This window comes from Nycticebus coucang, chromosome 15 (genome assembly GCF_027406575.1).
Source record: "Nycticebus coucang isolate mNycCou1 chromosome 15, mNycCou1.pri, whole genome shotgun sequence".
NCBI classification, from domain to species: domain Eukaryota; kingdom Metazoa; phylum Chordata; class Mammalia; order Primates; family Lorisidae; genus Nycticebus; species Nycticebus coucang.
The window spans coordinates 32349900-32372777 of record NC_069794.1 but is presented as its reverse complement, the minus strand read 5'-3'; the positions used below and the strand labels follow the sequence as shown (position 1 = coordinate 32372777).

At 39.4% G+C, this 22878-nt stretch overlaps 1 protein-coding gene across 2 annotated transcripts; it reads right to left on the bottom strand.

The window, feature by feature from the left end:
- Positions 1–229: 229 nt before the first annotated feature.
- On the bottom strand, positions 230–22568 carry EDNRB (endothelin receptor type B). Of its 2 annotated transcripts, XM_053563858.1 has the most exons (8): positions 22246–22568; positions 20922–21459; positions 5073–5185; positions 4732–4936; positions 3108–3257; positions 2571–2704; positions 1939–2047; positions 230–437 (listed from the first exon to the last, which is right to left on the bottom strand). In XM_053563858.1, the coding sequence occupies exons 2-8, from the start codon at positions 21405–21407 to the stop codon at positions 303–305; spliced, it is 1332 nt and encodes a 443-aa protein (XP_053419833.1). In that variant the 5' UTR covers positions 21408–21459; positions 22246–22568; the 3' UTR covers positions 230–302. The 2 variants fall into 2 exon arrangements, with proteins under 2 accessions (XP_053419833.1, XP_053419834.1); XM_053563859.1 differs by lacking the exon at positions 22246–22568 and having other exon boundaries at positions 20922–21637.
- Positions 22569–22878: the final 310 nt, after the last annotated feature.

The following is a 22878-nucleotide window of genomic DNA, read 5'->3' as shown; positions in this document are numbered from 1 at the left end:
GAATGCTGAATGAGCCCAATTTTAAACCTAAGTGGTGTACAAATATACTGGAAGTTATTCAGAGCTACTTTGAAGTGCTAACTGTACAAAATTAAGTGCTTTCACTAGGCTTTTCTTCTCATGCTGTACATAGCTCATAAAACGTCACATGTAACTCGGAGTGCTAAAATCATTACTTTTACATTTTTACATTGTTTCATGTAAAGTTACAGTTTTTTGTTTTGTCTTAGCAAAGGTTTCATTTTGTTTTAATGACTTCTGTCCAACACACAGAAAATCAAATCGAGTGAATATTCCTTCTTTCAAGATGAGCTGTATTTATTACTGGAACGGAAGTTGTCATATCCGTGATCATTAGCTTTGAACTTTAAGCACGACTGTTTTTCCTCCAAGGACTGTTTTTCTTCAAATGACTGGCACCAGCAGCATAAGCATGACTGTATAAAACAAAGTAACTCATTATATGTTCACATCAGTCCATTTCACAACTCTTCCTACTCTCTACGGTTCTGACTTTCTTTACATGATTGAGAGTTCGTGGGCCCTTTATTTCCATGGTCTTTTATGTTTCTCCTTAAAAAGATGTAATTACATTAGTAGCATGGGAGAGGAAGAGGGGATTTCAACTAAATCATAGAGAAGAAAAACTATATAATTAAAATTCCTCATTATGAGAAAGTCACTTTTAATTCTTATATTTACTCTTGGCTATTTAATACTCTTAAGATCTGTAAAGTACATAATTTAAGATTTCCCTCCCTACCAATAGAAATATTATCCATATAGGACTGTGTATGTGCATATATTTGTGAGCATGGGTAGAATTTATTTTAATGAGATTGTATTCTCTCTTAGCATATGTGTGTGTGTGTATGTGTGTGTGTATTCACTCCATAACCTGCTTTTTCTCACTTGAGGGCATCATAAGCAGTCATGTATCAATGAGTTTAATGTTACTTTGTTATTTTTTCAGCCACACTTTATTCTCAGGAGTCTTTGCAATATCGTTACACAGAAATGTTATAAAGTATACAAGCATCTCAGCTTTATATGTATATAAATATATATAACAAGCATATCTTTATATATAATAAATACATATTTATTCATCAATTTTTTTCTTGAATTAAAAAACAATCCTTTGCTCTTTCTGTTTGTTTTCCAAGAAACTACATGTATAAGAAAATGGAAGGTCCACTACTTTCTATTCTGTAAAATGAAAGTGTTGATCTTGATAAAAGTTTTCTTCCAGCTCTACAATTTGGGTAATGAATGCACAAAGAATTTTATAAATTGTCTAAGTGTTCACAGGAAGTTCTTAACTTTGCGATTATCAAATATTGTGGAAAAAAATGATAATTTTAATATAAGAGGAGGGGATATTTTATGTTAGATTGCTGAAAACTTGAATAGATAAATGGTAAAATGCAAATAGCCAAACAAGGAATAATTGAACATATTCTACCTCAAGCACTGTATCTTTGCTATACAAAATAGGTAGAAAGGTGTAACCCCTAGACCAAATTTCTTTCTTTGACTTGATATTCTCATAGTCTATGTGGAAAAGGAGATAATTTAGTTACAATACAAATTGTGGCTGAGTCATTCAAAATCTATCAAAAATAGAGGAAAGTGCAATTAATTCACATTTAGCTATTTTATTATGTGATATCTGCCAGACATCGATGCATGTCATTTTCATTAATTTTCAGAGCAATTTCATGAGTATAACTGATTGAGTCAGCAGGGAGTCAGACTGGCTGGGATTTATAGGCAAAAATTAACTATAGTGATTTATAAGCAAATGTCATATCTTAAAAAAAATTATCCATGATGTACAATTAACCAGATTTTTCTGGATGGATACGAATAGTTTTGAAGGATTATATGTGATGCCATATCACAAGCAGTTTTTTAAATTTTGGAATACTCTCTTACCTTAAAGCAGTTTTTGAATCTTTTGCTCACCAAATACAGAGCGATTGGGTTAATGCAGGAATTCAGGGAGGCCATGTTGATGCCAATGTAGTCCAATACCAACAAAAAGCTGCAAAAACCCAAAACCCCCAAATGTGTATGTGAAACATTTGCAGATCTGAGCACGTATTCACTGTGGACTTTTGTGTTTTTGTAAAAATATTACCCATATATGATGGTTTAAATTTTTCCTGGTCTTTGTTCATAAGGATCCTGTCTCCTGCCTCTGTCTCTCTTACCCTCTTCCCTTGTCATCTCCATGGCCTGCCTATTTTTCTCCCCTCACAGGCCCATCTCTCTTTTTAAAAACAAAATCTCACCTAGACATGATAATGAGGCTGGACAAAAAGGAAGAATTTACAAAATGCAAAGGCCAATCAGACCTGGTATTTTATTCTCGCCACTCCCTCCTCATTTGGACACCTCTGGCCCACTGCCGCTCTCCTCTCCAAAATGGGATGGGCGGGAACATTTGAGAGTCCTGGGGGATCCCGAAGGTCAGTACAGTGCTACTTTCCACCGGTGAAAGAGATCCATGGAAACACTTCTGAATGGCATCTGTTTACAAACAATTCCTATTTTGTCTTTCTTACCTCAAAAGTTCACATCTATTGGGATCATTCTGATCATAAAGTGTGAGCTTCAAAATCCTGCTGAGGTGAAGGGGGAGCCAACAGAGGGCAAAGACAAGGACCAGGCAAAAGACGGTTTTGGCCACTTCCCGTCTCTGAAATAAAACCATAGTCAGATCCTTAAAAGATGGTTCATTCTTATTTACAGCCTTTTCTCTTTCAAAACAGAATATTTGATCTTGTTATAAAAGTCAGTGGCATTTGTAAAAACTCAGAACAATGAGCTTTAAATTGACCAGTTAAGATGAATTAGAACTAACATGACCAAAGATTCATCTTTAAAAGATAATGGTTCTCTTTAGATGCTTTCAATTCCATAAAGAATATCTCTTTATAGATAATATAAAACTATTCTTTACATATGCAAAAATATTAGAGGCCAAAAAAAAGGGAATAGGGTCTGGTATATAGTAATTTTAGTTTATTTTGATTTTAATAATTTTCACATTTGTGATTGTAATTATAACCATGAGTTGTCAAATATTTGTACTTTCTTACCTGCTTTAAGTGATCATTTAAAGCAATTTGCATGCCACTTTTCTTTCTCAACATTTCACAGGTCATCAGGGTATAAAACAAGGCAGTGACAGCCAAAGGCAAGCAGAAATAGAAACTAAATAGCCACCAATCCTTAGCGGTCTTGTAAAACTATGGGGAAGAAAGAATTTTTATGATTAACACCCCTCTATAATACAATCTTACATGCCAAATGTTAAACTTGAAAACACATTGATGATGGAACAATTACCTTCTAAAGTAGAGCCATTTTATAAATGCTATGTAGAATCTTTCAAGTTGCATCTACTGAACAAATGATTAAATACTTACATGAAACAAACTTTTCCCAAATAGTATTTCTGTTCTCAGAGGCCGTGTGCCATAATTATGCATAAAAATTTAAATAGTTGGGCAAAATTTGAAATACTTGGTCGTTCAGTGTTTTGTCTTCATGTAAGTAAGTAATTGCAGGGTATTCTTTGTGGGAAATACCACATCTGAGTATGTTAAGCTATCCTAGTGTTTAAGTGACGTTTTTAGGTTTTAGCAAGCGTGTTTAATGGGAAAAACAGACAATAAAGTCTGGGTTAAACACCCAGCCTCTCACTTAGAAAGCTTAAGCTGTTTATGACTTACGCATTTTCACTTATTCTTTTCCTGCTCTGTTATCCTTTTATTTTTCTCCAGACATGTCTTTGTTGGAGAAGAATTTATGAAAGCTACGCAGTGCTTTCCCCCCTTTTACTAATAAGAAACAATGAAACAGCAATCTCCTTCTCCATTTCACACTGATGTTCTGCATTCTTTCACTTACCATGGTATACACAGTCTGTGAAGTTTTATGTAGTCTTCTTAGATATAAAATGGAAAATAATTCTTGGTAATAGTTTGATCAGACTCTTTTGAGTGAACCTCTCTTCACCTGTTCGGTTGGGGAGCATTTTTTACACTTAGGCTCTATCTTATTATACCACTATCGCTGTTCTTTTCCTAGTTTCTGATTAAATGTTCTTTAATAAATGGCCCAAGATGAAGAGTTATTTTCAATAACAGTTTCCTTTATCATCAGAGAGGACGGTTCTGCTGTCCAGAAGGTACACGTCAGTGTGACTTCTCTTTGAGAATTTGCTGGATCATCCACTCCCGATGACTGCTATGTTGTTTTACACAGAATATGTAATAATTGTCAATCCTTATAGGGATTTGAATAGAAAAGCTATAAGTTCTATTAAGAAATGAGTATAATTGTGATGGATGTGTTACTTAGCTCATTGTAAGAATTTCACATTGTATATTGAAGTACCCTGAACCATTGTTATATTCAGTACCCTGAATTTCACATTGTATATTGAAGTACCCTGAACCCCATAAATGCATCAATGTACAAAGTTATGATTTAATAAAAAATAATTAAAAAAAAATTCACATCAATTCCTTCATGTGTGTTCCTGAGATCCAGGGGCTTTTTGGATAAGTATGACCTGGTTTCTTACAACTTGGGCCACTGGTCACTGTTAACCCCAAGGACAGTTATAAATCAATAGCTTCCCAAGGAGGGGGCAATAGCTAAATATTTATAAAGCAAAAGTGGAAATGAAAAAAAAAAAAAAAGAGTAAACTTTACCTGCATGAAGGCTGTCTTCTGAGTGGGATGAAGCAAACAGATTCGCAGATAGCTTCCTTTGTAATCAGTGGTAATCATATCAAAACCTATGGCTTCAGGGACAGCCAAAACCACGGAGACCACCCAAATTAAAACAATTTCTACTGCTGTCCATTTTGGAACTCCAATTCCTTTAATTCGACTCCAAGAAGCAACGGCTCGATATCTGAAGATGAAAATAGGATTATTTTTTCAAGCTGGCATAGGTTGGTTTTATTGAATTCCATAGTGCATTTTCTAAGAACCATGGCAATAGGGAGTAGAGTGGTGAGAATATACACGGCTTAAATGTGAGCTCCTACCTGTCAATACTTAGAGCACAGAGACTCAGCACAGTGATGCCCACGGAGGCCTTCTGTATGAAAGGCACCAGCTTACACATCTCCACTCCAAAGGGCCAGTCCTTCGCCAGCAGCTGCATTGGGGAGATGTGAAGCTCTGTTAGAGAGGGTTTCACAAGATGCCTTCTAAACTGCAATTAATGGGTAGGGAGTAATTGACATGTGGAATAAGATCAATTCCAGTTCTTTTTATTTTTCTCATGGACTACTTCTTTGAAAAGCATTAGCGTTCCATACATGAAACAGGAGAGTGTGCTGGGAATCATGAAACTGCAGCCAGCATGTAAGAATTCATCGTGCGTATACAGTAGCTCGGAGCTAGCATCTCCTCTGTGGAGCCAACTGGGGACAGTCGCTTTAAGTCACTCTTAGAAAATTTAACTTGCATATTGTCAGAGTCTCAAATGCTCAGGACATGGCCAAATAAAAATATAAGCTAATTGTCTGGGCATAGTGGCTCATGCCTGTAATCTTAGCACTCTGAGAAGCCGGGGTGGGTGGGTTGCCTGAGCTCACAGGTTTGAGACCAGACTGAGCAAGAGCGAGAACCTGTCTCTAAAAATAGCTGGGCATTGTGGCAGACACCTATAGTCCCAATTACTTGCGAGGCTGAGGCAAGAGGATTGTTTGAGCCCAAGAGTTTGAGATTGCTATGAGCTGTGATGCCACAGCACGCTACCAGGGGTGACAAAGTGAGACTCTTTCTCAAAAAAAAAAAAAAAAAAATACGCACACACACACACATAGGCTAATTAAAATTGGATAAAAATTATTTCTTAGCTGAGGAGACCAGACTATCCCCCATGTAGTAGTACCCTTGAAAATTACTGTGTGCGCATTTATATACTTGATCTTCACTGCAGTCACTATATTGAACCAAAGAGTAATTCAGCTAGTGTAGCCACCCTGTTCCTTGAACACATCTGGCACTTTCCTGCCTTTTGCTCTGGGTCTGTCGTTATCTTAGAAGGCTCCTTCCACAGTAGGTTCACTTGGCTGACTTCCTCATCTCTTGTAGGTCTTGCTAAAATCTTATCTTTTCAGCATGAACTGTTCTGATCATGTTATTAGACACAGTAACCAGCCAGGCATATCCAATTCCCATATTCTACTCTAGTTTCCTTTTTGTCCATAGCACTTATCAACTCCCATTACATGCATAACATTTGCTTATTTGCTTAGTTTTTGCTACTTGCCTCCATAGAGTATAAGACCGATTATGAGCTCCACAACTGCCAAGAACAAATGCCTGACACATAGCAGATGTTTAATATTAACAGTACCTGACCCACAGTGCAGGGGGTTCAGCTGCAACAGTGAGTGTGTGTGTGTGTGTGTGTGTGTGTGTGTGTGTGTTTCTCTTTATCTGACCATAGACTGGATAACCATCCACTATTAAATGTAGTTATTTTCTTTTTTTAGAACAACTGGGCATGTCCTACATTGGCAAATGAACCACTTTAGGTAAACATCTGGATCCAATATTCATGAGGTTTTGAAAGTAAAGTATTTAAAATCTATGGGTTTTTTAAAAGATCTAAAAAAAACCCCATATAGCTAAAGCAGCTCTTAGTAATAAAAATAAAGCTGGGGGCATCAGCATACCAGATTTTAGTCTATACTACAAAGCCATAGTGGTCAAGACAGCATGGTACTGGCACGACAACAGAGACATAGACACTCGGAATCGAATTGAAAACCAAGAAATGAAAGTAACATCTTACAACCACCAAATCTTCGATAAACCAAACAAGAACATACCTTGGGGGAAAGACTCCCTATTCAATAAATGGTGTTGGGAGAACTGGATGTCTACATGTAAAAGACTGAAACTGGACCCACACCTTTCCCCACTCACAAAAATTGATTCAAGATGGATAAAGGACTTAAATTTAAGGCATGAAACAATAAAAATCCTCCAAGAAAGCATAGGAAAAACACTGGAAGATATTGGCCTGGGGAAAGACTTCATGAAGAAGACTGCCATAGCAATTGCAACAACAACAAAAATAAACAAATGGGACTTCATTAAACTGAAAAGCTTCTGTACAGCTAAGGAGACAATAACCAAAGCAAAGAGACAACCTACACAATGGGAAAAGATATTTGCATATTTTCAATCAGACAAAAGCTTGATATCTAGGATCTATAGAGAACTCAAATTAATCCACATGAAAAAAGCCAACAATCCCTTATATCAATGGGCAAGAGACATGAATAGAACTTTCTTTAAAGACGACAGACGAATGGCTAACAAACACATGAAAAAATGTTCATCATCTCTATATATTAGAGAAATGCAAATCAAAACAACCCTGAGATATCATCTAACCCCAGTGAGAATGGCCCACATCACAAAATCTCAAAACTGCAGATGCTGGCATGGATGTGGAGAGAAGGGAACACTTTTACGCTGCTAGTGGGACTGCAAACTAGTACAACCTTTCTGGAAGGAAGTAGGGAGAATCCTCAAAGCACTCAGCTAGACCTCCCATTTGATCCTGCAATCCCATTACTGGGCATCTACCCAGAAGGAAAAAAATCCTTTCATCAGAAGGACACTTGTACTAGACGGTTTATTGCAGCTCAATTTACAATCGCCAAAATGGGGAAACAGCCTAAATGCCCACCAACCCAGGAATGGATTAACAAGCTGTGGTATATGTATACCATGGAATACTATTCAGCCATTAAAAAAAATGGAGACTTTACATCCTTCGTATTAACCTGGATGGACGTGGAAGACATTATTCTTAGTAAAGCATCACAAGAATGGAGAAGCATGAATCCTATGTACTCAATTTTGATATGAGGACAATTAATGACAATTAAGGGTATGGGGGGGAAGCAGAAAGAGGGACAGAGGGAGGGGGTTGGGGCCTTGGTGTGTGTCACACTTTATGGGGGCAAGACATGATTGCAAGAGGGACTTTACCTAACAATTGCAATCAGTGTAACTGGCTTATTGTACCCTCAATGAATCCCCAACAATAAAAAAAAAAAAAAAAAAAAAAGTAAAAACTTTTTTGAGTTTGCCTTCCAAAAGTGGAAACTATTTTGAAACATAATTGAATCATTCTGTTCTTTCAGTAGTAGTGAAGACTCTACTGAATTTGTCAAGCTGTCTTGATTGTTCTATAACTAGAATGACACCAAAGGTTAAGATGTGTCTCTTATCATGGACAGGACTTAGAGATACAACATAGGAACAATTTCATTTTTAAATTAGGTATCAAAATTGCACAAATTGGGACAAATGTTGGCAGTCTTGCCGTATGTATGCTTCATGTAGAGTTCTGAAAGTCTCCGGGGCCAGGCAGGTAACATGGAGGAGTACAGGGACCCAGGTGTAAGAAAGTCACTAGTGTTGGGAACACAATAGGGAGTGGTGAGGTCTGGGGTAAACTATGTCTGAAAGGAACAGCTGCTGATAAACATTAATTTTTATTAAGGAACTCCAAATACAAAATCTTTTGATTTTTCAAAAGATGCCAGAAATTGGGATTTTTATATAAAATCTCACTGTTTATAAAAGTTATTAACTAATTGATGCTTACAAAAAATTCTCAGATAACACTGTATTAGCAAAACATATCTGTGAGCCACACTAGCCTAAATCTTGTGACTGCTGGATTAATCAGTCAGTCATAACTCTGCTTGCTGATTTGTTCATTTGACAAATATTTATTGAACATTCACTATGTGTGAGTATAGAGTGGATATTAGTGAACAAAGCAAACTCCCTGCTCTCATGGAGTTTATGGTTAGTGAGGGAGGCAGATGAAACAACACAGAAACGCTTGATATGGTGTCACACAGAGGCTGTCATGTTAGTAAGGAGTGGGATTTGAGGTGTTTTTTTGACAGCCTTCTCAGCAAGGTCTCTCTGATGAGACAAGATTTGAGACAATAGGGATTTGACTGAAATAAGAGAGGAAACCACACAAAGCGCAAGAGAAAATGCAAGAGTCCTGAGTTCAAAATCAGCCTGGTGATATAGAAAAGGCTGTCAAGGCTGAGAGGAGTGACTCAAGCCAAGAGCATCAGAGATGAAGCTGCAGACAGATGAGTTTGGATGCCTTTTTGAGGGAATTCATTGCAGAGTTTTGTGCAGGGAAATGGCATGGTATTACTTATTACTTGTGTTTTTAAAAAGTTCATTCTTGCTGGGTGCAGGGGCTTATGCCAGTAATCTTAGCACTCTGGGAGCCAGAGGTGGGTGGGTTGCTTGAACTCAGGAGTTCGAGATCAGCCTGAGCAAGAGCAAGACCCTGTCTCTAAAAAATAGCCGGGTGTTATGACAGCTCCTGTAGTCTCAGCTACTCGGGAGGCTGAGGCAAGAGGCACACTTGAGCCCAAGAGTTTGAGGTTGCTGTGAGCTATGATGCCGTAGCACTCTACTGAGGGTGACAAAATGAGATTCTGTCTCAAAAAAATAAATAAATAAAAATTAAAAGGTCATTCTTGCTGTTCAGTGTAGAATAGAATATGGGGTCAAGACAGGAAGCCCTGGTGAGAACCAGTGGTGGGCTGGCCAGGGGTGGGCTGGACGCTGGGCTACCCTGGGGTTGAGAATGGGTTACAGAACCTTTATATTTTGAAGGTAGAGCTAGCTAGCTAGTAGGAAGGGATATAAGATGGGAGGAGTCAAGAACATCACAGGGGTTTATCATGAGAATGGGGAACCATTTCCTGAGGTGCCAGGAAGACTAAGGGCAGCACAGGTCTGAACCAGTTTTAAAATCAATTTGCTTTAAAAGAAATATGTCAATTGTCCTTGGAAACATAAGAATAGAAGTTTTCCAACCAATTGCAAGGATTCTGCCAGACTGAGCTTATTAGTAATTATTCAGACAATATTCTGATATTGATTACTCTTCCCTTCAAAAGGTGAAGCCTAGTTTCCCTCACCTTGAATGTGGATTGGATTTAGTGATTTACTTTGAATGAATAGCATGTGGCAAAAGGGACAGTGTGTGTTGTTAAGACTACTTCATAAAAGGCCAGATGGCTTCTTTTTGGCTCACTTATGCTAACCATAAACTCCATGAGAGCAGGGAGTTTGCTTTGTTCACTAATACCCACTCTACACTCACGCATAGTGGATATTCAATAAATATGGGGAGGCCAGCTGCCACGTCATGAGGACACCTAAGCACAATTATAGAGAGGCCAATATGGCAAAGAACTGAGGCTTCCTGAAAACAAACACTAACTTGCCAGGTCTGTGAATGAGAGGACCCTCCAGGCCTGCTCTGACCTTCAGATGACTGCAGCCCCAGCCAATATCTTGACTGTACCCTCATAAGAGACCGTGAGCTAGAACCACCCACCTCTGAAATCCCTAACTTCCCAACCCAGAAACAAAGTATGAGATAATAAATGTTTACTGTTTTAAGCCAGTAAGTTGTAGGGTAACTTGTCAGTCTTCATTAGATAATTAATATTCTTGTCCTTGGTTACTCACTTAATTAAGTTAACTGATCCATATTTGAACCCAGATGGTCTGACTCCAGAGTCTATGCTTGTTACCTACTATGATACCTGTCAGAGAAGGTATCCAGGAAGCTGATATCACAATAAAGTGTGTTTAGATTAAATCAAATATTAATTTTTGAAACCTATAGCTATGTGTTGAATAATTGTAAAATATTGAGAGGTAGAGTAAAATTTTCATCCACTCACCAGTGTGATGCTTCTCTTTAGGTATTAACTGGAGTGGCCATGGGGTGCCAGGTTAATCATTTATTTCTGGATGTGTCTGTGAGAATGTTTCTGGATGAGATTAGCATTGGAATCTGTGCACTTAGTAACACCAAATACCTTCCGCATGTGGTGGGGGAATCATCCCATTTGCTGAGGGCTTGAATAGAATAAAAGGTAGAGGCAGAATTTGCCCCTTTCACTTCTTTCCGTATCTTTTGTCATCTTCTGTGAGCCCCGGGACTGGGAATGACGCCAGGGTTTGGATTTGGTCTGAATTACACCACTGGCTTTCCTGTATGTCCAACCCGCGATAACAGATCTCAACCTTATAATTTCTTGAACTAATTCCTCGTAATAAATCTACCCATCTACTTACCCATCCATTCTACTGGTTTTTTTTCTCTGGAAAACTTGGATAATCTACTTACTTCTTTTACTCATAGACTGTCCAAACACTGACATATTTCTGAATACTTTATTCTGTCTCAAATTGTTTCCAAATATGTTAAAATTGGCATTAGGTACGTGCAGCCATCAGAGGATCAAGATGAATGGTGTCCACGCCATTGATGGGAAAGAAGTCTGGCTGATGAAAATGAGCTCTGCCTTGTTTTGAGGTTCCTATTTTCTTTGGCTCAGCCTAGAAATTGGATAATTGCTCTTCATACCATGGGGAGGCCTGCAGCCCAACCTCTGACCCAAGCTATCACAGAGGACAGGGAAACACAAACTGAAAATTGTAAAAATTCTCTTCAAGTCCAACAGAGAGATAATCGGAAACCTAACCATAGCTGGAAGATATCCTTTTCTAATCTGCCCTTGCAAAGGGAAAGGCGCTACAGAGAAAACGAGTTATCTTTTATCGGCTTTCAGTATTTCACATTTTCAATTCCGAAATGGATGCTCCTGGTTCTGAGAGGCCACAGGGAAGGGAGAAGGAGGATGAACGGTTGTTCTCATTATTCTATGCGGAGCTGGATGACTTTGGCAAGACTGCAAGTGCCCTTACTCTAAAAAGCTCAACCTCTGTCTCTGCTCAGAAGGCTTTGTGGAGACACAGCAAAGCCTGATACTCTGGGACAGAAGGCATGCTCACTGATGCTCATCTCTGTCATCTGCACAGTCTCTAGCAAGAAAGTCTTTTGGCAAGTTAGTGCTTCCAGCTTATTTAAGATGCGAAGGTAACAACTTCTGGTTTAAGGCAAAAACATTCCTGGGTGGGGAAAAGCTGTTAAGTTTTGCAAAAAAAAAAAAAAAAAATTACTTTCAACCAAGATGCTATCTTTAAAATTTGGAGAGAGAATGTTCTTATAGATTTTTATAATTCCTAGAAATCCATTTCTTCACCCTTTTTTTTGCAAAAATAACAATATCCGACATCTATAGTTTGAAGTGCAACAATATAGCTTTCCCCTCTGCAGAGATGTTGGTTCGCTTTATTGTAGGAGGAAGCAGCTCTAACTTTGCACTCAGCAATAACACATTCCTTATTTCCTATTTTTAGTTTTTTCTTTGGCCTTTGTCCCACTAAATTAGATAACTTCAGGGCAAGATCTGAATACTGAAGAGAAATCAAACAAGTAACCAAGGAAGTTTCTCTGATCATAGAAAGAGGACGTTAGAGTTCAAGATTGACTCTATCTCCCTTCCACAAAAATTAAAAATGTAGGTCCTGTTTAAAATTAAGTTTGCATATACATTACCTAACACTTATCAAATATGAGCCAATTGGCAAACATTCCCATAATTGATGCTGGTTGTCACATCATAATGTCTTATCTAACCGAATGGCTTTGGTTACTGTTAGCACCTATTGGCAATGTAGTGCTTATTTGACAAAATGATAGCCCGTGTGTGCTGGTCTGTTTTCCCCTAAGGCTTTGACTGCTGCCCTAGCACATTTCTTTTGGATGATAAACACAAATAAATAAATAAATAAACACCAGATTGAAAAAAGACATGACCACACCAGTTATAAGGACGGTCATGATTTCGTAACTTTATGTTGGAACAGCTGTTTGAGAAAGAAAAAAGGCAAAGGAATCCAAATGAATTATTTTTGTATTACATTATAAAATTATTTTTATATTATATATTTTCAAAAACTTTTCTGAAAGGATAAATAGCATACATAGGAAGTAAATATCCTTTCATTAACGGTACAAAATCTCTCCAAGTGGGAGTTTTCATTTTTCATTTCTCTTTTTAACTAAAAATCACATACTGGAGAAATTAAATTGAAAATAAAACCTGTTAATGCACACCCCTAATGTGATGTCAAAAGGAAGCAAGCCCCATGGACTCAGTAAATGTCAAGGTTAGCCGTCTTGCACAAACAAATTTTCACGTGCCTCCTTAATCAGGCGTACCATTCTCTTTTTTCATATTTTAATTTATTAGTGTACACTGAGCGTTAGCTGTTTATTTGTTTCAGAATAGTCTACAATATTTATAAAGCCTAGCACAGCGCCTGGCACACAGTGGACACTCATTAAAAGCTTGTTGAATAACAATGAATGAATGAAATAATGAGTTTGATCATACGGCAGAAATCATCTATGACAAAACATTTATCATGAGCTTTCAGTTCTCATGTTCTCAATATATTCTTTAGAGAACTGAGAAGGCTGCGTGTTTACTTTTTGTATTTTCTACTCCAGATGCTCAGGTCTTCTTGACACATAGAGTCAGGAACTGTAGAATTGAAGCTTGAGGGTTGGTTGTATATTTTTGTAGAAGTTTTGTTCTTCTAAGCAGGCCAGAAAAGGTACCTACTGTTTCTCCTTCTGTAATGGAATCGTATAAGAGCTTGAGTTGCTGTGATGATTGTAAATTTGGTGGAGGTGGATGTAGTTAACAAAGGGACATTATAAGAAATGATCATTTTAGAGGGCTGGTGACCAATGTATTAAAGAGGACAACCAGGCTTACTTTGCCAGACTGCAGTCTATTCCATCCCATAATGAACTGTGAACAGTGCTTTCAAATGACTGGCGTTATAGAAATGTTTTCACTATAAGAATCAAAGGACAAAGTGGAATGGTTGTATTTCATAACTTTGGGAAACAGTGTATTCTTCTGTTTTTATTTCTCTTTCCTGTAGCAGATAAGAGATTTTCTGTATTTGAATTAGAGTTTTAATAAGTTAGGGCGTCTTCATTCAAAGATCTCCACGGCAGAATGTTCTTTCTTTTCGTATGCATACACAGAGAAGGAATTCAAACTTAGCTTTAAATTTGAGGTCAGTATGGTGGTCAAAATGCATAGAAATTTCTTCCTTGACGTACATTGTACCCATGACCTCAGGGACAAATAAAAATCGCAAGTTCCACCTGCTTCCATCAAAATGCACTTAATCATTTAAAGATTATGCTATATGGGATCGAAACATGGGGTCAGGGTCTACATCAGCTTATCCCTCAGGGGTGCCCCTTAGATAGATCATAGAGTGTGTGGTACAGTGTCCCCTGGAGTTGTGTGGGCCAGAAGCCCTGTTCCTGGAAATCTGTTTCACACACCCACAAAACAGAGGGGGTTTCACTGCTCTGGAAAGACTCCAATTTGCTGAAATAGAACAATGTTCCATGATGAGGAATTACATTTCTTAAAACAAAATCTCTAAGAAAACAAAGAGGTAGAAAATAACGTTTCAAACCGTATCTTAGGAGAAATTGAAGTTTACTTCAAATATATTTTTCTATCAGTAACATAACAAAATTTATTCCTAAGTCTCTAACAAACCAGGAAAGAAATGAATTGCTGCTTTTCTATCATTTAAACTTTATCCATAATTTAAGACTTTCTTTGATACATTGCATATTTTGAAAAGATCCGACTAAGAGAAATAACACATGCCATTCATAAAGCTAGGCTATTTTAGGCTCACTCACTTGATCTGGACCTTCTAAGATCACCATTGCACCTGAAGAAACTGAAGAATGAGATCCTGATGTCCTGCTGGCTCAGAATGAGACTCTCAAACTGAATGAATTCTACAAACCTTTGTGAGTAATTCCATGTCATTTCAAAGCTAATTCCATCTGTGGAATATCTTATGGGATACTGACAAGCTATGATCAGAAGATGTCTGGTTACTATGGAATCTGAAAGCCCTTTAAACTAGTTTGAAAACACTGAGTGAGGGGAAGAAGACAGTATAAACATCCTGAGGATAGGTTTCCTCCTTTCTGAAAACTACAAAAAAACTGACGAGAGAGGGACAGAAGACACAAGTCAGGAGACATGAGTATGGTTTCGAGCTTCAAGCAGGGAGAATTACTTGAGAAATGCTTTGCTAGTGAATTTCTGACTTAAGAATGATCCAGGGCAACGCCTGTGGCTCAAAGGAGTAGGGCACCAGCTCCTTATTCCGGAGGTGGTGGGTTCAAGCCCAGCCCCAGCCAAAAACTGCAAAGAAAAAAAACAAAAAAGGAATAATCCATTCTCTCTCTTTATCGCCCCCTTCTCATTCCTCCTCCATATTTTGGCCATTTTCTTGTTCCTTCGTAGGTTCAACAAAAGATCTAAAGGGAAAGAGAAATAACTCTCAAAAATAAAAGGGACCACACCTACGGTGCATCTTACAAGGGTACATGTGAAATATACTGAATATATACTGAAATTCACTGTACATGTGAAATATACGGAATATATACTGAAATATACTGTCTTAACACAGCAACTAAGAAAATGCCGCGAAGGCTATGTGAGCCAGTTTGATGAAAATATTTCAAATTGTACATAAAACCAGCACATTGTACCCCATGATTGCATTAACGTACACAGCTATGATTTAATTAAAAAAATAAATTAAAAAAATAAACAAAAGCACTGGAAATTTTTGAAATTCTAAAATGAGAGAAGTTGATGGTGAAGGTATACACACACACCACACTCAGCCATCTCCCAAACATAACCAACCTCTTCTTAACTTTGCAAAATCCTGAAAGAGAATGTTTCACATCATAAATTATATCTTGAATCGTATTTCAGCTCAGGCTTTATCTGTCAACGCCTTTTAAAGCACTTAATCGTTTATTAGCATTTGGCATGTTTCTCTAAAAATAATCAACTATAGCATATTAGCCACACAGAGATAACCTTATATGGTTTCCCTTGTGAAATAGAGAATATGGCTCCCTGGCCTTGAGACAACAGGATCTTGGCTATGTTCTCCTCTTGTAAAACTGTGGAAATATCTTCCATCTTGAATGGCTCATTTTATGCGAGCAAAGAAAAAAAATGCAAAGCCTTTGATAGATAGACCTTACCATATTGAAAAAGAACTTTACCTTGACATTTTTAGCTTGGATTTATGAAGCGACCAAGCAGTAGATCAAAGGCAAACAGGAGAAGAGCCACAGAGTTGATTTAGGAGAACTTTCATTGCCAAGGCCAAGCATTTGCCTACCAGGGATCTATGGCCAACATACGAAGGAGTGAATTGGGGATATGAAGTCTTGAGTTTTCGGGTTATTTGAATTCTGCTATTGACCTGTTAACTTGGTTATGACCAAGTTAGGTCAGAAAGGGTCAGGCTTTCCCCTCTTCTTCATTTGGACATTTGTAAAAATATGAGTAGGAAAAGTTCACTGCCCTAACGTCTCTCATGCAAAGCGTCATTAATCAACAAGCATTTGTCTGGTATTGATAGTTGCAGGAACTATGCTAGATGGGTGTCAGGGTATTTGTTTTATTTGTTAATTGATTTCAGGCCATACAGAGATAATAGTCTCACCCCTTATGAACACTTTAAAAGATAATACTTCAACTGTGCTTACTTGGTGCTCCTTAATTTTTTTTTTTTTTTTTTGCTTTAAATAAGTAATCTCAAATGTTTCATTTTTGGTCCAAGATGCTTCTACCAATAAAATATCTTTAAATATTACTAAAGTATCTCAGTTATACTTGACTGGAATGAGAGTTGTGTTATTAAATTGGCAGAAATCAGACCTCTCTCCCAATGGTACCTTTGCTTCTTGTATTCCTGTACACATAAATGCTTCAGTTTACTCCCTGGAAAATTGTAACTTTAAAAGTTAAAGTTGATAGGGTCTCCTCAACTTTTACTTTTAACTATGAAACTAGTTAATTATGCACACTTGCTAATTTCTAAGCAGTAGTCTAAGGGTAGTGAGAAAGGTGAATTTGTTCAGAATATAATTCTGCTTGTGTCACAAGGAGAAAATGTCTGATTACCTGCCAAGGTCACTTCATTCAAAACTCATTTGTGGGTTCAGTGAAGCGATTCTACGTTTTGACCTGCCAGCATATTAATGTTACATGTACCCTACCTTAACTAGTTAAATGTTAAAGATCAGCAGTTTTGCCTTTCAGAACTATGAAGGCAGCCTCTTTGCTTTTAATCATAACCTACAAGCTCTCAACAGCAAACCCATCTAAAACAGTGGTTCTCAACCTTCCTAATGCCATGGTCCTTTAATACAGTTCCTGTGGGTCGCCACCCACAGGTTCAGAACCGCGGATCTAAAAGCACTCCACAAATCACCTGTCTAATCTCTAGATTAGAGATTGGACAACTGATTACATTCAGATCCTTATCGATCTAGTTAATGTCTAGTTAATATTGGCATCTGTCTTTCCACGTCTCAAGCAGATTTGTTTTTAAATTTAATTTCCTAATATATAAAGGAAGCTATATTTGAGAGTTGATTACATTAACTCCGTTATCCATGTAAACACAGTGCAAAGAGATTGACATTAAGTAAAATCCAGAAATAATTTAAAAACTCATTATCTGCTCAAGAATTTTTAACTTCTTCCCAACCTGCAACCAAATCTCATTAAATATTACTGCTAAACCAAAACAAGCCAAAGTCAACTAAACAACATAAAATCCTTCATAACATCTACTGGTATTTCTGCTTTCTATGCAGCTTTGACACATATGCTTCCCCAACTTAGTAGTCAGCTACCAGGCTCTCATATAAACAAATCTCTACATTCTCCCATTTATTTTGATTTACACAGCAAGGCCACAATAAGCAGTTTGTAAATAAGGAGAGAGAAAAAGAAAGATTCATCCGAACAGCAGATATTTAAACACCCACTTTTGGTTCAGGTGTACAGATAGACCATGTAAATATGGGGCATGGTGACCCAAGTACACATTAGAGTTAGGTATTAACATACATGCATATCTATATGAAGATGCTATATTTATTAAATAGTGATTAAAACTGAAGAGTACAATAACTTTGAGGCACAATGTGGCAATATCCATGCAAATTACAACTATACACACCCTTTGAATAATTTTAGTTCTGGAAAAGTACCCTTTAGATATAGTCAAACACCTGTGCAAGCCATATGTTCAAACTTCTTCTTCTTTATAATCATATTTGTAATAACAAAAGCTGAAAAACAAAGACTACTCAAAACATAATTTTCTATTCTTACACACACACACACATTCTAATATTATTTGTTTGCTTCCTATCCGCCAGAGCCTGTGCCAAATATTTATCTATCGATTTGTGTATCTATATATTCTTACGGCAATTTCTCATTTTTAATATATGTATATATGTATTTATACATATAATTGTATATGTACATATCTTTGAATAGCTCCTTTGGATAATTGAATTTTTCGTTTTTCACCTGGATGGTGTGTTGTGTAGGCCTGGCCATGGTGTGTGCTGGTGAGAGGGTAAACATGGCTTATTATTTTCAGCATGTTTGAATAAAAATGTGAAGTTCTTCAGCAGCCTTGATTTGCTAAGTGTTTCTTAGACATCTCGCTAGCCTTCAGCACAAAATTTCTCCTGCCACAGGACATCTGGAGAGGGATTTCTCACTCTACCTGAAAGTTTCCAGGGACTCAACTCCATGAGGGAGTCCAGGCAGAGCTGATGTAGTTCCCTGAACTAGACGGTGGCTTCCAGCAAGAGTGATGACATTTTGTGGTTTGTCAACTTTACTGAACTCTATATTTGCTGAATGTAGATTAACATAATAGATTGACATTGATTTTTCCAGGCCGGTAGGTCCTTAATGTGCCAATGGAAGTGTTAGGAGATTCTATCAACCCCCACAAATTGTGTGTATTGATTTCTCAAAGACAATTATAATTCCTTACTCCCCTACCCCATAATCCCAAACATAGAAATCACTGGCTTAGAGACTCAAGTGTCTCACTTCAGGATGCATTTAAAAAGTCTTCATATTTCACTTAAATTATTTTTTAAAATGAATTCTAGTATCAGACTAGTCTGAAATTGTAAATGCAGTTTTTAAAAAACTTACTATGGTGCCACAATTATGGCTTTTAACTAGTTCTAGATTTTGCATTTTGATAGATAATGGCTTTAGAATAAACCCACAGACTTTATGAATACTATATATGTACACCACAGATTAATATATTAGAGTTATTGATATATCAATAGAGTCTTTCAAGGGATAGAAATCCTCAGGTGATGCCAATTAATTCCTGAAAATGTTTACCAAGTATCCTACTGTGTGGTAGGATTCTGTCACATCCTTCCGTCAATGCTCTTCCCTGTGGCCCTAACAATATTCAAGGTTGGCAAAGGACAAACTGTGCCTGAGCTCCTTCTATGTAGAGGGCTAGGAGGACTGCAGGGTGTAGGGCCAGATGGCCTGGGCTCAAGACCTAGTTTTAGCACTTTCTAGTGGTGTGACATTGGACAAGTTACTTCTTCACTTCCCAGACTTGTAGTTTCCCTCCATCTAAAACGGGCATGATTACAATATCTCCTCCACGGGTTGCTGTAGTGATTTAATGTAATAAACTAAGTACCTAGTGCATCATAAATGGTGGCTATTATTATTATATTGTGCTCCAAGTTCAACCAAGGGGCAAAAGGTGGGATTAAATGACGGCAAACCTAGCAATGAGATCCAATTCTATGGGAAAGATTTGTTTATGGCTAAGATAGATGGATTAGATGGTCAGATTTATAATGAGTCTTTAGTTTACTTCAAAAGCCAAAACACAGTCTGTTATGACTAGATGGCTTCAGGAAAAAGGATGTAACTTCCTAGGGACATAATAAAGGAGTCTGAAACGAAAGGGAACCTATGTGCCCCTTGGGGAGTGAGGTAGTCTCTGGTTTACTGAAAATATTCATTTAACCAGACAGAGAAAGTAAAATGGTCCTGGTGATCATGGAAGTGCTGATTTACATCTGGCCCAGAGGCAACACTCTCTCTCTCTCTCTCTCTCTCTCTCTCTCCCTCCTCAACCTCACCAGCCCAAACATCCACATAGCATTTCAGCTCTTGGGTAATTTAAAAAGGTTTCTAAGTGGGCAGATGCATGAGATTTCCTGGGACTTCCCAAACAGAACTTTCCCAAAATTCTAACTAGATTATAATCTCCCTTTGGGGAGAGATCTTGTTTCACTTATTTTTATATTTCTCACAACACCCTGTCCTCAGAAATTTCTCAATTCGGTTTTGATGAATTGCATCGAAATTCCTCTGCCTAATTAGAATGGGAGGACTTAGTCTGTGGGACTCCTAAAGAAGTGGAAGGTTCAATTCTGACCCTAGTGGAGTTGTTACCGCACTTAAGAGACCCGTTTTCAGCCCATCTTTCTCCAGATAACCCCCCGAGTTCATCAGAACTATCTGCCATCCAGGATTTCAGGATTTCTTTCATTTATGCCCCATTTTAATGTGACTGCTGCCAGCCTGCGGACCTCACACTTTTGAGAAGAGGATGTTCCCTGTTTGCGGGAACAAAGAGTCTAAATCCTTTCGCACTAGCAGTCCTCAGACTTCACAGTTCACATAATCACATGGAGGGTGTATTAAAATAGAAGTGACTCTGCTCCACTCAGTCTGATTCAGTAGGACTGAGGTGAGGCCAGAAAAATCTTCATTCCCAACTAGTTCCCGAGTGACATTAGTGCTGCTGATTGGGGGGCTACACTTGTCCTAGGCTATGCAAAGGGTTACTGAAGACCAGAGTGGCGATAGTTAGAAGGATCTTTGACTTTGACTTTGAGGAGGGAAGGGACCCCCTTGGGAACGCTCCCTCTGAAGCCTACCTCACTTCCCCCCGCAGCCAGGCCCCCTGCGTAGCCCGCAGGGACATGAGCGGGCGCCCCTTACCTTGTAGACATTGATGGGGATGTCGATGACTATGTGCAGCAGGTCTCCCAGCGCCAGGCTGGCGATCAGGATGTTGGGGCCGTTCCGCATGCACTTGTTCTTGTAGATGATTCTCAGCAGTGTGGAGTTCCCGATGATACCCAGCACGAATACGAGGCAGGACACAACCGTGTTGATGTACTTGAAAGTCTCCTTGATCTCGATGGATCTTTGGCACGGGGGCGGGGAGAGGATGCGTGGCGGAGCTCCCCGCGTCCTGGCTCCTTTGGGAACCTCCGCAGGTGCCAACGACCGCAGCAGGCTGGCGTTGGAGCTCCTGGGCCAGGAGGTCTTAGTGGGTGGGGTCATTATCTCTGCGGTTTCCCCAAGCGGCAGAGTGGCTCCTGCAGGCGAAAATCCTCTCTCCTCTCCGCAGACCTCGGCTACGCCGCAGGCAAGAACCAGTGCCACCAGGGCGCGTCGGCACAGGCTTGGCGGCGGCTGCATGTTGCTGCCTGCTCAGGTGGGCGTCCGGCGGCCACTCTGCGGTTTTCAGAGCCTGGAGAACAGCAGGAGAATGAAGACGGAAGACTAGGGTCAGTTACCCCAGCCGGCCACGCCTCTGCAAACGCTAGCACAGAGCACAACCTCGTCGCTATTATCCGAGTGCAAAAGTAACTCAAGTTTGCGCGCCAGTGGGGAATTTCTGCGCGCGTCACCCTCCCGCTCCTGTGGAGTCTCCTTTCCTATGTCCTCTGCTATATTGTTCCCATGTGTCCTGCGGAAAGGTAAATCCCGGCAGCGGGGCGGGGCATACTGGAAGGGGCGTGCCTGGGAGGGAATGGTCTGTGGGCAAGGCGAAGCTCTGAACTCTGCGGTGAATGGATAGGAAGACTTAGATGTTTTACCTAAGGGCGCTTGGCGACTAAGGAATCAAGGCACATAAAGGCCACTGGGAAGTGTCAGTCTCTGCATTTTACCCGCCAGAGGAATCCCGATACCTTGCGTCTCAACTCCAAGACGACTCGGGTTGGGTGAAAGTCTCTAGTCCCCGCCTGGCTGTTTTATGGGTCCCCTAGCGCGACCAGGAGCGCGGGCCAGATTTGGAAACTCTCAAAGACTTCTCAGATCAATTGAAGATTACCAGCATTGATTTGGAAGCTTCTGTCCCCTCCAAGTGACTTCAAACACTCACTCGCTCTCCTTTACCCCAACCTCATTTTAATTTGCTGTATCTGTAAGTTTTATTATTATTTTAAAAGAAAACGCAAACTATTAAGCCAAGCCGAAGCCCAGACAAGGTTCAATCCATGATTTTAATTCATCAGCCAGTCAGAGTGTTTACCTGTGGGATCTGATGCACCAGGTTGCAGAGCGACGAGCAGGGACTTTCCTCCTGGAGCCGGGCTGCGGCCGAGGCGCGCTGGGCTCGCGGCCGGGTTGCAGCTCTGCTGGGAGCAGAGCGCTCCTCCCTCAGCTGCGGGCAGGTCTGGCTCTGACGAAACCCTCTGAGAATGCCAGACGAGTGTAGCCTCCACAGCTTGCTGGGGTCTCTGCTGTCCCCAGACAAGTACTTGTATTCATTTGTCCCTTCCCCATCAATCACCGCCAGACTCCTCCCGCGCCCTCCGACCGCGCAGCAACCTTTCGCCTGGGGCGATGCCTGGACAGCGTCAGCAGGCGCTGCCGGCTGGAGAGGGCAGTCCGTGGCCAGAGGCGCGTCCCCAGACGCTGTGTACTTGTTGTGGTTCTTCAAAGGACAAGCCTAAATCAAGGGCAGATTATCACGCCCCGGGTGACTTGACCAGGCTCTGTATTAAATGTGTTAACCTGAACTTTCAGTGTGACAAGTGTCCCGCCGTGATATGAAGATCTGGGTTTGGGGGCGCTGCTCTTTGCTCTGTTTTTATTTTGTCCTGAAGTTTCATTGCAAGCCCACATCAGCACCCATACGGAAGAGCTCCACCTTTTCGATTTT

Bases quoted from the DNA above. Each gene is read 5' to 3' on its own strand.
- EDNRB (XM_053563858.1), bottom strand. From the start codon at position 21,407: ATGCAGCCGCCGCCAAGCCTGTGCCGACGCGCCCTGGTGGCACTGGTT. The intron at 5,186-20,921 runs GTAAGGGGCGCC...TCCCCAATGCAG, and splicing joins TCCCCATCAATGTCTACAAG to CTGCTGGCGAAGGACTGGCC. The intron at 2,048-2,570 runs GTAAGAAAGACA...GGGTTTTTGCAG, and splicing joins AATAGATGTGAACTTTTGAG to CTTTTTGTTGGTATTGGACT.